At 39.7% G+C, this 14,727-nt stretch overlaps 3 protein-coding genes across 8 annotated transcripts in view; 2 read left to right on the top strand and 1 right to left on the bottom strand.

Annotated features, from left to right (window-relative positions):
- usp47 (ubiquitin specific peptidase 47) overlaps positions 1 to 1,446 on the top strand; it is a 21,339-nt gene extending 19,893 nt beyond the window's left edge. The window contains exon 28 of the mRNA XM_042418279.1: positions 394 to 1,446. Coding sequence (XP_042274213.1) covers positions 394 to 568 — 175 coding nt within the window. The 3' untranslated portion in view covers positions 569 to 1,446. The remainder of the gene's footprint in view (positions 1 to 393) is intronic.
- dkk3a (dickkopf WNT signaling pathway inhibitor 3a) lies at positions 1,031 to 8,236 on the bottom strand. 2 transcript variants are annotated; one of them, XM_042418350.1, is made up of 8 exons: positions 7,329 to 8,236; positions 6,871 to 7,118; positions 6,585 to 6,656; positions 6,440 to 6,502; positions 5,067 to 5,159; positions 3,993 to 4,137; positions 3,691 to 3,847; positions 1,031 to 3,481 (listed from the first exon to the last, which is right to left on the bottom strand). In XM_042418350.1, exons 2-8 carry the CDS (start codon positions 7,057 to 7,059, stop codon positions 3,394 to 3,396), a joined length of 807 nt encoding a protein of 268 aa, XP_042274284.1. In that variant the 5' UTR covers positions 7,060 to 7,118; positions 7,329 to 8,236; the 3' UTR covers positions 1,031 to 3,393. The 2 variants fall into 2 exon arrangements, with proteins under 2 accessions (XP_042274284.1, XP_042274275.1); XM_042418341.1 differs by having other exon boundaries at positions 6,871 to 8,236.
- Positions 8,237 to 8,258: 22 nt separating this feature from the next.
- Positions 8,259 to 14,727, top strand: part of mical2a (microtubule associated monooxygenase, calponin and LIM domain containing 2a) — a 40,382-nt gene continuing 33,913 nt past the window's right edge. For 4 of the 5 annotated variants that reach the window (XM_042418308.1, XM_042418292.1, XM_042418300.1 and 1 more), the window contains exons 1-2: positions 8,259 to 8,672; positions 8,789 to 9,075. The gene's annotated coding sequence lies outside the window, so the exon portion shown is untranslated. The remainder of the gene's footprint in view (positions 8,673 to 8,788; positions 9,076 to 14,727) is intronic. The other variant, XM_042418327.1, reaches the window with a different exon arrangement.

The following is a 14,727-nucleotide window of genomic DNA, read 5'->3' on the forward strand; positions in this document are numbered from 1 at the left end:
AATTATCTGTATACAATATTGTAATGACAAATATTAAACAATAATGTATGTAAGATGTAAAAATGCAGATTTTCTTTAGGACAAGAGGTGTCCAACTTCTTTGAAATTAAAGCAAAGCAGAAATGTTATTACATAGTAAAACAATCCAGTTATTTTAGCAGCATAATTCATTTTCCCCACTATGACCCGCAAAAGATAGACGGTATAGAAAATACAGATTTGTATTTTTTTTACTGATTTTACATTGTTTTGTTGTCAGATCTCTAATGCTGACAGAATTGTGTCAATTTTAGAAAAAGCTGTCACCAAGTGAAAAATGTCCATTTAGAAATTAATATAAATTTGGAACATTTTCTGACCGAGTCTTTGGTGCTGTGATCTGTGTCTGTGCAGGGACAGCACAGAGGAACCTATGGAGCTGTCGGAGGATGAGCGCAATGAGCTGATGAAGAAGGAGAGCAGCCGTCTGCTCAAGACAGGACACCGCGTCAGCTACTCTCCACGCAAGGAGAAGGCCCTCAAGATCTACCTGGACGGAGGCCCTGCCAAGGACCCGGGGCAGGACTGAGTCACAGCGCGCCGCTCATGGTTGTTTGGATGGTCTGGCTGCTGCAGCAGAGCAGCTGGGCTACGGGGACTCGGCCCGAATGTCAGGCCCGATGATGACTTGAACATCAAGCAGCGTTGTGAGGCTGACGTGCTCTCACCCTCCACTCTGAGCCCCAGGACTCAGGCTCAGAAACCCTATTGTGCACTATAGTGTATTGTACTGTAAAGTTTAAAGGGAAGTACAAAAGCTATTCAATACAGAAAAAGAATCAAATACTGTATAGACAAATCAATCGAGCGTAAAGCTCCAGAGATGGATGCAGAGATGTTAGGACTGTGAAACTGGACTGGAAGGCATCCATCCTGTTTATTTAAGTCTCCCGTCTCCTTTCACACCAATCTTTGCTCCCTGTCACTGCGTGTTTCTCTTCCTGTTTTGGCACACATCTGTTGTCTGTATTAACCTTTAATTTAGAAAGTGAATTTCTTTGTTTTTGCACCATGTGAACTGGGTGTACATCTCTAGTGTCATCCGCATGTGTGTGTGTGTGGTGTTGTACTGAGGGTGAAGGAGCTCTCTCTGGGTTTTTGGGAGAGAGTGTGAGGTTGTTTTGGCGCTTCTACCTGCTGCTGCTTGATAGATTGACACAAGAAGGTGTAGAAAGCCCGCTGGACTTCTCAGTCCGCCTGGGCTACTCCTCTGAGGACTGAAGCTCAGCATCTCGGTCCCTCTGGGCTTCTGATGCTGCCACCAGCTATTCACTGTAGAAATGCCAATATCTGAAGAAATTCTTTTTTTTTTTGTTGTTGTTGATGTTTATTTCTTTGAGATTTAAATCCTGTGTGAAAATAGTTTAAGATGATTTTAGAAATGTATTAAAATGCTTTTTTTCATAACTGCAGTTTTCTCTCACTGTAAATTAAAATGGCTTTTCAACTCACCTTCAATTTATGTTAAATTAATATGACAAATGCTGCTCACCTTTTTAAAGAGTAGATGTTAAAAAACATATTTATTTTTTAAAGCAATGCATGGCAGGTTCCAGGTGCTGAACAACAGTTCAGAGCTTATTCTTTACATTAACACACATACACATACCGAGGTATTGCTTGCATTGATAACATACCTTCCAGCCTGGATGTTGAAAAGGTATGTCATGTTGCTGTACATTACACAAAACACATACAAGCATCATGAAGTATTGGTGACTGATGGCATGTTTTGGGACTGCAGAAGTGTGTAATGCAGGCTGGAGTAGACAACAGCGCTTTGATAAATCAAAATTTGCACTAAAATTGTAAATGCAAGCAGAACAAAAGGTGTGGCTGAACAGGTATTTGTTCTGATAATTGCTGGTTAAGTAACAGTAATTTGTTTTTCTATGAAATATTTAATTAAGATTCACAGAAAGAGGTTTAAGGAAAAATAAAATGGTGACTACTGGCCCTTTCAAGACAGTTTTTGGTACTTCCACTTGAGAAAGAGTTCTACAGTCTACTGCAATCCAACAGCCCTGTAACAAATCGTATCTTTGTGAAGCTTATAATGACTACTTTGGGGACACAATGTTAGAGTTAAGTTGAATGAACAGCTGTCTAACACTTCGTCAACAAAAACTGATCAAACAGATTCTTCACAGTGCATTTGAATTGACCGCATTGGGTTTTACATGTGTACCTAATAAACTGGTTACTTAATTAAAGCTTCTAAAGCTGGGAAGTTCATCTTGGTTCACTGCTGCCCAACATTTCCAATGGACTATTCAGCTCAGAGGACCAGAACATGGTGCATTATTACAGTTTAAAGGTTCTGTACCTAACCCAACATGAAATCTTACCAATATCTTTTGTTTGTACCTAAATGCAACTGTAATATGAGAGTCATTGAATGCCAGTAGTCAACCATCACACAAATCAAACCGTCAATCATGATGGACATTGTTTTCTTTTGCCTGTCCAGTTGAAATATTGAGGTCTTAGCAAAAATGTACAGTACCTCTGTGGAACTAAACAACATGAGGATTTTGGCAGATATTGGTTTGCCAAAACATTTTCTAAAGTGATACGGGGGAGTAAAGGAAAGGAATAATAATTGTTAAGGACATTGAAGCAGCTAGAATTTTATTCATTTTTGAAACAAAAGATGATGAAAAGAAGCTTTCTAGGGGCCAACCGCTGAAGTCACTGTCACAGTAGCTATGAAAAGTTTACAAAACACCAGATCTAGACAAAAAAAACAAAAAAACATGTACATTTGTATATGATTAAGGACGATGATCGGAGTAATTCTTCAAAACCCAAACAATGTTTATTGCCTGCTTCTGTGATACTGTTGCATTGGTCACACAGTACATAAAGCTTTCATTTTTGAGTGAGGCCTAAAACAGGGCGGCTCAGTCTCACTTAATATGGACAGATGCTCCTCAACATAGTATCAGCTGGTGACGATGTGATGAAGATGATATCTGAACACTGAAGCAAGTAATCTAGAAAGTAGTGTCTAGAGTCATATTCAGTGTGTTGCAGTTAATTTTAAAGTCTAGGATTAGCATTAGTTTAAGGTTAAAGTTACAATATTATATACAGATGCAGCAAATAGTCAAGAAACTCTTTGTAAATATAATGTTTCTATTAGTGACTTTTATATCTACATTTTCAGAAACCTTTAAGGATTGTAAACCTCAGTTTTCAATCACAGCAAATAAAATACATATATTTTCAGCCATATCTCATGCAGTATAGTTTTACCACCTTGGATTAAGTTGGCAAATAGAAAGTGCAATGAGTCAGAGGAGACACTCGTCTTATTGTTTGCAAGGCAATCTGAATCAAATCCAGCTTTGATTAGATTATGTAGTCTATCTCTGAGTATAGAGTGTCTGTCAGGTCCTCTTCACTTGAGTCCTCTCTTTTAAGGCACATGGACCCTCGCCTGTCAGAAGGGAGAGTAACATTTTTGTGAGCAGAACAAAATAATACCAATGACAAAAACTGGCGAGTGACTTGCAATATCTTGGATTAATTTCAACAGCATCACTAAATCAACACCAAATACAGGATTTAAGACGTACTGTGCTGTTAAATGTACGTGTGTTAGGTACGGTGAGGTAAAAGATAAGGGCAAGTAGTCACTGTACTCACCCCAGGTGCTGGCAGTGGAGATCCCCCGCACAAGGACAGTGTTTTCTGGGTCGCTTGTCCTGGATGTCCCAGGATAACAGCTCCATCAGGTGGTTAGAGGCACCGAAGCAGCGTTCACGCTCAATGGGCTTTGCAGAACAGACGGGGAAGAGCAGGGCTAAACACACATAAACACACACACAGAAGATGACCCATCACAGCATTATTACTTTAAACATGATGAGCAGATTTGGTGTGGCGTTGAACAAATGGAGAGCATCACTAAGCAGCATGTACTATACACACTGTGTACTCTACTGTACCTTTATGGAAAGCACAGCAGAGGTCTGGACTGCAGTCAGTCTGATACTGACAAGTGCTGCCCGCCTCTCCTTTTGTTGCATTTTGAGTGCACTGACCCCAAACACACAACTGTTCACCACAGCACTCATCATCCTTAGTACAGGGCTGAAACAACAGAAAAAAGTTTAAAAAATGACACACAATCAATTATAGTTACTATAGTCAAACATCATTCCATTAAAGTAAAGTAGCCACAAAATGTTTTAAAACACATTTCAGCAGATATCTTTCATCTGATGCAAATTTTATCTTAATAGTCTAAAAAATAATAGTCTAAAATAAGCGCACAGCCTCAGTTTAACAACTCACAGGAGCATCAGTGACATTAATAATTATGCATGAAGTCGTGCTGACGTTTTTTCAGTTAAATATAAATGAGATCAATGGGTCAACTGGTCTCTGATAACAGTGCAACAAACAAGTTCCTGATCCTGCACATCCTCTACAGATCATTAATATGGTGATTCAGTAAAGTGTGTTCTGGTTGTTTTAATGCAGAGTTTTTCAGTGCAGGGCACTTGACAAGACACAGACGTCGTCCTCTGTGTGTATTTATTATCCTGGTGCACTGTACCCTTGTTTGGCAGAATGCCAGTATCTATGCCTCTGAATTGCTTTTTACTCTGCCTAACTGAGACCAATTCTTCCGAAGAAGAGGCTACAGAATCAGCAGTAATAACTGAGTCATTCTTAAATAAAACGAATGGGTGAGTCTCTAAAGAACAGGCTCTCATTTCCGATATTATTTCTGTTCTAATTATCCCCCGAGACAGTAGAGGTAACGAAGAGCTCTTATTTAACCTTGACACATGCTGTTCTTTCATGTGAAGCTCATAGGACGGAGTGTTCATGAACAACACACTCCAGTTACACTTGTGGACACAGACTGCAATGCAGTCGAAATGAAACCCCAGCTGCCCGGAAGTGACTGTGTGTGTGTGTGTTTGAAGGAGACAGACAGTGAGAAATAGGGCATTTTAGAGAAAACTAACCAAAATAGTAAAAGGCTTTCCACATAACTTATGTTCACTTACAACATCGATTGGTTTGCAAGGTAGACACTTGGAGTTGTGTGTGTCATCTAGGCAGTACCTCCCCTTCCCACAGTCCTCGTTGGTAATGCATCCCTGAACAGGAAATACAAGAAGGATTAGATTTCTGACTCCTCAAGTTCAGTCCTAAAATTCTCATGGCTCCAAGCAATCAGAAAGTTATTATGGCATACATTATTTCTGTAAAAATATTTCAAACAAGTGTCAATACATCAGACTTCAAAATCTCTGGTGACCTCATCTGACCCCCACATTATGCCAATATTCATATTTGATGTCAATTTTCTTAAACAAACACATGCAAACATTTTATTATGATCCTTAAATCAATATTTTTAATGATTTTTTCCCAAAGAATTCTGACCAAGATATGCTGTGAGCAGGACGTTTAACAGTTTGAAAATAAACCTGCTATTGCTCCCTTGTGGACAAACGATGTAATGGCAACACTGTTTCTTAATCACCTCAAACATATCTGTGGCATGTCTCTACTGCAGTTTTCTGTACTTATCTGCCAACATATTTACCAATACAATAGATCTAATGATATTTATAAGCTAATAATATAAGACAAAAAATTCAGATGGGCGCTTTATTGGTCAGGCTCAAACTACAGGAAGAGAAACTTTGTATTTGATACACACAATTAACACTTAGCAATACTTTTAAGAGTCAAAACAACCGTGAGACCATTAACATGTGCTGTATTAGGACTTTGGTTGCTGTAACTCCAGGATCTAATTTAATCTTTTAGGTTAAACAGGCTTCTTTGAAGATAGGAGACATATTGTATATTTATAGAGAAACAGGCGTCTCCTCCACTTTCGTTTTTACCTTTTGTGAGTAGATCTGCAGTTAAAACTAGGACAGACTCTTGTCCCAGAAAACAGCTGTTTACCTCTCCTGTCTTTCTACAATGTGGACATCATCATCACACTCTCATGTTTCCAAAAAAAAAATCCTTAGTGTAAAAATAGCTAGATGACAAGACATGAAAATTGCTCTTTATATTGTAAATCTGTGATCCTAATCCTCATCATTTTTTGATAAATGCACTCAACATATCAGCTGCGTATCATCATGTTTCATCATTTATTTTATGCAATACAGCAGAGAAATAATGACTAGAGCTGAATGAGGACATGAAATGCAGCCGTACAGCTGTCTGAATTTGATTAATTTGCAGACATTATGCCAAGTCAGCAGCTGTGATGCTGCTTCCAGACATTATGCAATCTTGAGGCCTTTTCTTGTTGAGAAATTCAAAGTATGAGCACTTCAAAGGAGTTCTGTTGAGAAAGAGGATGTTCCACTTGATTTTATACATATTTAAGACTGTTAATGAATGAACTTACATGATCAATATTGTTTCCCAGGTCACTGGACTGGACGGTTGTGGTAGCAATGTCATTTGTCTCCTGTGTGAAGGTGGGACATGTGTTTTAAAGTCAAAAAGAGAAAGATACATTTCCCAGCATGTTTTACTTTTTAAAGCCTTACTTGGACTTCAGAGGCGTGGACAGATTCATTCACTTTGTCAGTAGGGTTAACACCGGCACTGTCGTTGTTCCTCTAAAAGGAGGAGAAAGATTATTAGACATTATTTCTGCTTTCAGGTACAGAAATGCATTGAGAAGTCACTCCCACATTCTCTCTCATCCCACTGGTGCATCAGCTTCTTATATTATTTTATATTTACCAAACATGAAAATATTTTTGCCTTTCAGCTGCAGTAGTGAAATAATGCTATGTCACGTTGAAGACCTACAGATGCCTGGCTTCCTACCTCAGTCTTGTGCTGCTTTTCCTCCGGGAGTTGCTCCACTTCCACAAACATGCGGTCCAGGTCTGTTTGTCCCTGGGCGGAATTATCCTCCAGGATGTGGCTGATCCCTGAGTCCACTATCTCTGGGAGGATGCCATTGCAGACTGCTGTGAGAGCCAAAACTAGCAAGGAGACTCGCAACATCGTCATGCTGCTACTGCTGCTGCTGCCGCTGCTGCACTATGAGGAGGGTGTGGCGGTGAATGATGCTGAGAAACCCAAACAGCGTCACACACACACACGCACACACACACACACACCACAGCTGATGCGCCTTCGTCACTGCGGGGTCATCACCTCACACATGTCAATCTCTCTAACACCTCAAACAAGTAAAAAAAAAACAACAAATAACTAATATTGGCTAGTTTTAGCAAAATTATAACATGAAAATACTCGTTTCTGAACATGGCTCTTACTAGGTGTTCGTTAAACTTCGTCAGAACGCTTCAAACATAGTTCCGACCAAGTTTAACCGCCGTTCGAGATTAGTACACGAGGTAAACTGCAGGTTACCATGGCAACTTTTGGTTAACTCGGAGACAAACGGCGCCAGTTAGCTCGTTAATAATGACTACTTACGCCAGTTGGCTCATTGTTAGCTCACTTACAATGAACTAGCTACACAACACATGGCAGACATAGTTTATTCTTTTCTATACATGACCATGGCGATATTAAACGTTCAAATAATCGAGCTGTACTTCCACCTTTAAAAAATTAATATCTAAATAGTGTGTACAGTTTTCATTGGAACTACTTTCTAACAAACAAATAGTCCATACGAAAAAAAACAACGCTGAAATTAGTTTCCGATTCGGGGTTAAGGGGAAAGTTAAGGGAAACATAAATATTGATATTTAGCGGCCGATTCTCTTAATCTCCGTTTTTGCACCACTTACACTTATGAAAAACGTGTTAGACATTGTAGCAAAAGCCCTAACGCTGCTTAAACCCACTTTCAGCTTTATTCTATATGTGAAAACCAACAGGAAAAAGGGCGATTTCACAAATCTGAAACTGTGCTTTTAAAGAGTATCCGGAGTCTCTTTGTTTATTTAGTCCAGACTTTACATTATTGCCTTGACTTTCCCCTTGACTCCCAATCGGAAGCTAACTTCAGCGTCGTCTACGAGAAGAGTGGGTCACGAATGTTCTTTGGACCATTTATAGCAGTAATCTGGCTTCTCTAACTGAGCTTTTATCATTTATTAATGCTATGAGCTCTACAAAAGAAATCCTTTTCACCTTTATTTTATTGTTAGGTGGAAGCAGACACCTCAAACACTGATCTAAAAACTAAACAAATGAAACTAAACCATCATCCTGCCCACGCTGCTTACTTTATAAAACATGTTTCATAATAGGGGTGACCCTTCAAACCAAAGCGTCTGTATGTAGTTTCACAGTCTGACTACAAGATGGCGTCGTTGCATTAATAGTAAATTCCTCCAGCTCACACGTGTCTGCGGTGGTTTTGTCCGTGTGCTGCGTGGACTGTAGTTTCTGCTGACACCTTGTAAAAGGTAGCATAATGTGTTGACGAAAGTGTTTCTCAGACTGGCGCCAGGAGGTCCCATGCAAAAAGAGGAATTTTAAACCTGTAAATCCAGTCCATTGTACCAGAATGACTGTCAATCCCAGTTTCCCTCTTGATAGCCTATGTGATTATTTGTGTATTTTGTAAGCTATACCTCTATTTATAATCTTGAAATTTTACTAAAGTTATGCCAGTGCCTTTACTTTCAAATCACCTTCTTGGGGTAAGTAGTCTACTTCATGGTGTGATTTAAAAGCTTTTCAGATGTGCAGTCCATTCAGATTCAACTGGATAAACTCTTCTGTTGTTTATCATCTCCCTCATGGGGAAATCTTCCAGGATATCAGAAGGAGACAGGTGGTCTGTGTGTGAAGTGGTGAACTATGTCTTTGGTATGAGAGAGTGTCTGGGATACTCTGGATTAAACAGCAGCCACAGTAGCAGCGGCTTGGATGTGTGGGAGTTTGAGCACCGCCCTCAAAACACTGGACTCTGCTGCTGCTCAGAGAAACAGCAGCCTGTCAGGCGGGCTGAGGACCTACACACTTCACCCAACAAGAGTCCGGGACTGTTTGAACAAAAACACTGGAAGGAAGGAGAGTTTGACTCGGGCTTAGAGATATGAGGTAGGCTGGTTTTTGCTTTACAACTTGTGTTTTTTTGTGTTTCCTAATTTCCAAAGGTTGAGACACCTGACACAAGTAGACTTCTGTTCACTTATTTGAAAAAAATAACCAAGTATCCAGTTTTTCAAGGCTTCTAATATCACATGTTATATTACAGTTATGGCACAAGGACTGAAAAACTGGCTATCATGAAGCAGCCCACTGCTGGGTCACTGAACTCACTATAAAGTAACGCTGTGGCTATTAGGAAGTTGGCAATGCTATCCTGCTGACATGTGGCTGTAGTTAAGGTGTCATCTTATTGTGAACTGAGTGATTGAGCGCTGCCTCACAGGAGTCAGACATCTGGACGTGTCTCCACTCCCTGACAATAAAAGGGTTACTCCTCTCGCCAACCAGCATTTTTGTTCTGCCGATGTATGCTTTAACGGCTCTGCGACACCTACATCACCTATAGTTTTAAACATAAATCACTGTTCAGTGCCTGTGTGGCTGCTTTTCAAACACGCCACTCCAAACAAATCTATTCAAAACTGGAATGACAACTTTTCTATTTGTTTAGAGACAGTAAAGAAGAGTAGAAACAAGTAATTAATCACCCCTCACCAAGGCTTTTTTTTGTTTAAAATAAGACTAAAAACATCCCTGTTAGTATAAGTTAATGAATTCTGCACAGTGTTTTAATGCTTTTCAAGCTTATGCCACCTGCTCAGCAGCTTCCAGGCTGTAAATAGCGATCAGTCTGTTTTCGGGGTTGCAGTGACATAAACTGCAAACTAAAGAAAGGTGTGGTGTTGATAGGCTGTACTGTCAGCTTACTGAATGAAGCTCATTGAGTGAAAGACAACTGCTTGTTAATGTTTTCCAGCGTGACTGCAGGTTAATATCTCAGCTACTGCCACTGATCAAATACACCACTGAACCTTTGATGAACATGCTGATGAAAAAAGAAAAATAGATATTTTATGATTGACACGTGAGTTGAACTAGCCTATTTCTCCCCCGCTCTCTCCCACATTTCAACATATCACATGAGAGGTCTGGTATGATTCATAAGTCTTGCGAGATGATGCATGATTTATTCAGGAACATAGTTAAGGAGGCTCACTAGAGTCATACAAACAGTGTTAGTTCTCCTTCCCACTGCTCTATGAGCAATCATTTCCTGTGTGTTTTACGACTGTTGAAGATGTAGCGTACACACAGCTTCTCTATCCAAATGGGGGCTCAAACTTTATCACAAAGGGACTCTGTCAGTGAACATGCCAACATTTAAACACTGTCTCTTACATATAGTGTCTGGTCTCTGGCTCGGACACTGATAGTCCATGTGATTTATACTCTTAGAGATTAACAACCACTATGTGCATAAACATTCAGCAGCAACCACATTATTCTCCTCTTGTTGGAATTTCCCTCTTAGCAAGCCATTTTTTTGAGTCATTCATGAGCTTTGGTATAAAATTTGTGAAAAGGCACAGTAAACAGAGTATTGCTCAACAGGATACGTCACCTTTTTTATTAAACAGAGTCTTATTTTTCTGCCAAATGGCTGCAAGGCTTATGTTCTCATCATGTACAACGATTAAAGGTTTAACTCTTGATTCATGACCTCCTCCTTTCAACACATAGAGTTACCTTAGAGCAAAGAGAATATACAAACATTCGCTAGGATATATATAAGAGCTATAAGAAGAACTATACTTCACTGTAACACAAAGAGAAACTGGTGTAACAGCAGAACAAATCAGTCGACATTTACATACAAACTTCCATATTTTTCAAACAGTCTGTGGGCTGTTGCTAAAATGGCTGGAAAAAAAAAACCTCTCACGATGAAATACTTGCAAACGTCTGCGCCTGCCTCTCGTTTTTAGTTTGTAATTACCGGCTTTACCGGAGTTTAACTTAACAACCATGTGTGGAGATAAAAACAACATTATAGAAAGCTGCACTGGTCCTTCCAATCATGCAGCCACACGAAGGCCCTTAAAATCATAAAGATCATTATGAAGAATCTAAAAATGATGTTAATTACGTCGTCTTTCATGTATGTTGAACGTAAGACACTAAAGCATTTCAGACCATCACTCCTGTCCTGTCAGTTGGAGTCTATATTTGGCATCACCTGTCAACACTGTCACAGCCTGTCCCAGCTCAGATTGACGCACTATTGACTGTAACATACACAAGATTACTCACCTGTAAGAAATGAGTGCTGTAATAACTGCGTCATCTTTAAACATATTAATTAGTATTATTAGTCATATTATTAGTCAATAGTTACATCTAGTTGCTTGCAGGTACAAATGTGTACAGCAATGCCATAAATGAATGAATGGTATCAGTTAATAAATCAGAAATAAAGATATGTGAGCATAAAACAATGTACTGTAATAGTGTTTCACACAGCGCGATACAGTGACTGTAAGTGGAAGCTTGTGCTCATTATTTCCAGAGAGGTGTTGTAAACTTTCTCCTTCCTCTCTGAAATATGTTTCCTTCCTTGTTCCACGCCATAAAAATGGACACATGTGTCCAGGGCATCACCCACACAAAAGAAGATAGGAACTCTCAGAAATAGGTGGGGCGTGTTGTTCACTGCAGTTTGCGAGTCTTTAATTGCACAAAAAGTGTGCTGCTGTATCAAAAAGCAAACAAATAATAACAATAAATAATGTAGCTATCAGTAGACAGTGAGTGACACTGTTTGATAAAGTTTTTATCTTATTGGTGAGACTCATTTTCCGTCACTTTCTGAAAAGCTTTTGCCACATTGATATGTGCTGTTTGCATATCACATGTAAACAGCACAGATAAACATGGAGCCACAGAAGGAAGCACAAGTGCGATTTCAAGCCGTGTTTCCCCATAAATTCCCCCCAGGACGTCCTTAACAGGTTTCCTCTGGCAGGGACAGGGCACACTGAAAATGCTCTCAAACACGTCTTAGTCATGCTTTAAAATCACTTGGATGGAATTTTACAGAGGCGGCTCTCCTCCGAGCTTTGATCTGGACAGGAAACCAGACTCTCCACAGGAAGAGTTTGGATGGGAGGCGTCAGAAGGAGCTCACGCACTTTCTTATGGTATTCAGACCTTTTTGAAATGTAAATAAGGCATCGTATCACTTTCTTTAAAACATTTGGTGTGGACAGTGTCCAAACAGTCCTTTTTAATATTTTGTTTCATGAGAAGTCTTTGTCTGTATTGCTACCAGGACCTGTTGCAGTTGAAACCAGGTGAACCCAGAGCTCTCGACTGTCATCAGGTTGAACTTTGTGCATTTTTCTTGCTCATTTGAGGTCGTCTTGTTTACAGGCTCCAGTCTTGCTTGTATCTTTACAGGTCATGTGCTGTTTTCTTCTGCAACATGATATTTGTCTATTCTGAGCTTGGCTTTACTGATTGTTGTCTTACTGCTTCTTTTATATCTGCAAGGCGGTAATCCTGTCACCTGAACCTTCCTCTGTGATATGGATGAATGAAAGACGGCCACCGATCTTTGACCCTCAGTTGGTAGATAGTCTTTGCCTTGTTTACATTTGTCACATTGTATTTATTGGCTCAAAAAGGTAGATCTAAAATTGCACCATGTTAAAGTTTCACATATCTTCTTTGACAATTTTCCTTTATTCTAGATCGTTGGATATATGGAAGCATTCTTTGCCGTAAACGGTGTCATGATATGAAATTCAGCTGATTCATGTGTTGAAATACGTGAGGTGAAGAATGTGTTGTTCAAGCGAATTGTTTGTGTCAGTAGCAGGTCAGAAGTAACTCTGTGTTCAGCGTGTCCAGATAAATCATTATCCAAAGGAGCCATGTGGTGAACACACCTCGTGGGCCAGACGGGCCTGCAGACAGCAGCTCCGGCGCTTCACAAACCTTCTCCTGTTTGTGTAAATGAAAGGTTTTCTCCTCTGAAGTTGACTGACGTTGACTGACGTTTACCGCGCTCTGCCAGTGATTCTACCTTGCTCATGACAGATCTTCTTTTGTTTCTGGCACGGTTGTCTGAACACGCAACCAGATTTCAGAGAGCTGAGATAACACTGTGGAGTTCTGGGGCCTGGTGAAGGGCAGAGCCCGCAGGCTGAAGTCCACATGAGTGCACTGTTTTCTGAGGCACGCTGCCTGCTTATCAGGCCCACAGAGGGTTCCTTCCTGGTTTTCTTCAGTCCAGTCTGTAATTACTGTTGCTGGCTGGCTGCGCTACAGTATGTGCATTTCCCAGCACTTCCAATGTTTTCCTTGTGTTGTCAGCTTCCTATTGTATTCTGATAGCCTGAAGATATGTGCTCTGCAGAAACAAATGAAGACATTGCGTCACTGGTTTGACACTTTGTTCAGTGTCTTTATAGTTCCTTTTGGTTTTCTAGTAGTGCTACGTGTCAGAGTTACGCTGTTTTTTTTTTCTAGGACTGTCTGCTGCTTGTAGCTTTGGCAGATATCAATACTTTGAATGAGTTAACCAAATGATTATTATTATTATAAAGACTTAAGTGTTGGTTGGACAAAATAAGCAATTTCAAGATGGAAGATGTGATGATTTCATGATTTTCTGACATGTTATAAACCAAATGATTATTGATTAATCAATAAGATAATCTGCATATTAGTTCATAATGAAAATAATAGATTTACTAGGTTGTTAATTGTTACGCTATGTTGTAGAGACGTCTAATGTTTAACTAATGTTTGTGTGTTTAACGGGAAAATGTGAGAGGGCGTGTGTGTGTTTGTGTATGTGTGTGTCAAAGCCTGTGTGTGCATGTTCAGATTTTTTTTTCTTTTGCACAACAGTCCAGGTGTAACAGGTACATTCTTAACATTCCCCCTCTATCATCTCGGAAAGCTTGCTATGTCTCTCAGGCACTCGGCAGTATTTTTATATATTTACACACACTCGATCCATCCTATGGATCTGTACGACACAAAGTACAGACACTTTCTCTTGGGATAGTGTGCCACCGCAGTAAAGTAATTACATGAAAAAATGGTAAAATGATACATGAAGTATCATGAGTTAGAAGTGCTTACTTTGTTAAATAATTCTAACAGACCACAGAAGTCACTGTATAATTTCCTACTGTTGATAGAAAAATTCATTACTGCCTGTCAGTTTCTCTCGATCAGATCGTTTTCTAAACTGACAGAAGACTTTAAACCTGCACACTATTAAACTGTGATCCTCTTAAGCGTTATATGGCTCGGCTGTGATGTATGGTGTGTGTCTGCATGTGTATTTCCGCTTCGTCTGTCATTAGTTGTATTTTTACAGCCGTTCTGTGGCTTCGTTCTGTCTGCCCACAAGTGACTTTCCATTCTGTCAGACTGAGATGGTGAAGTCATGGGACTCTGTCTGAGACAATGTAGTTTGAGTGTCGAGCATTGCCTTGGCTATGAAGACAGTAAGTGGTACCTTTTCATTAGCCCTTGCAGACTCGTGCAACAGATGGTTCCAATAATTGTGCCTTTTTAAAAGTATTTTACTTGGACTGAAATGCAAAAGCATAAGTGCAGTCAACATGTCTTTATTTGAACTTTCCACAAAAGGCTCGAGAGATTACTGAGTACTGGCCAACATTTAGAATAAATTGAAATCAACATAAAGTTATTATTATTAGATGTTCTTGTGAAAAGACTTGT

Source organism: Thunnus maccoyii, chromosome 1, assembly GCF_910596095.1.
Source record: "Thunnus maccoyii chromosome 1, fThuMac1.1, whole genome shotgun sequence".
Taxonomy (NCBI): Eukaryota; Metazoa; Chordata; class Actinopteri; order Scombriformes; family Scombridae; genus Thunnus; species Thunnus maccoyii.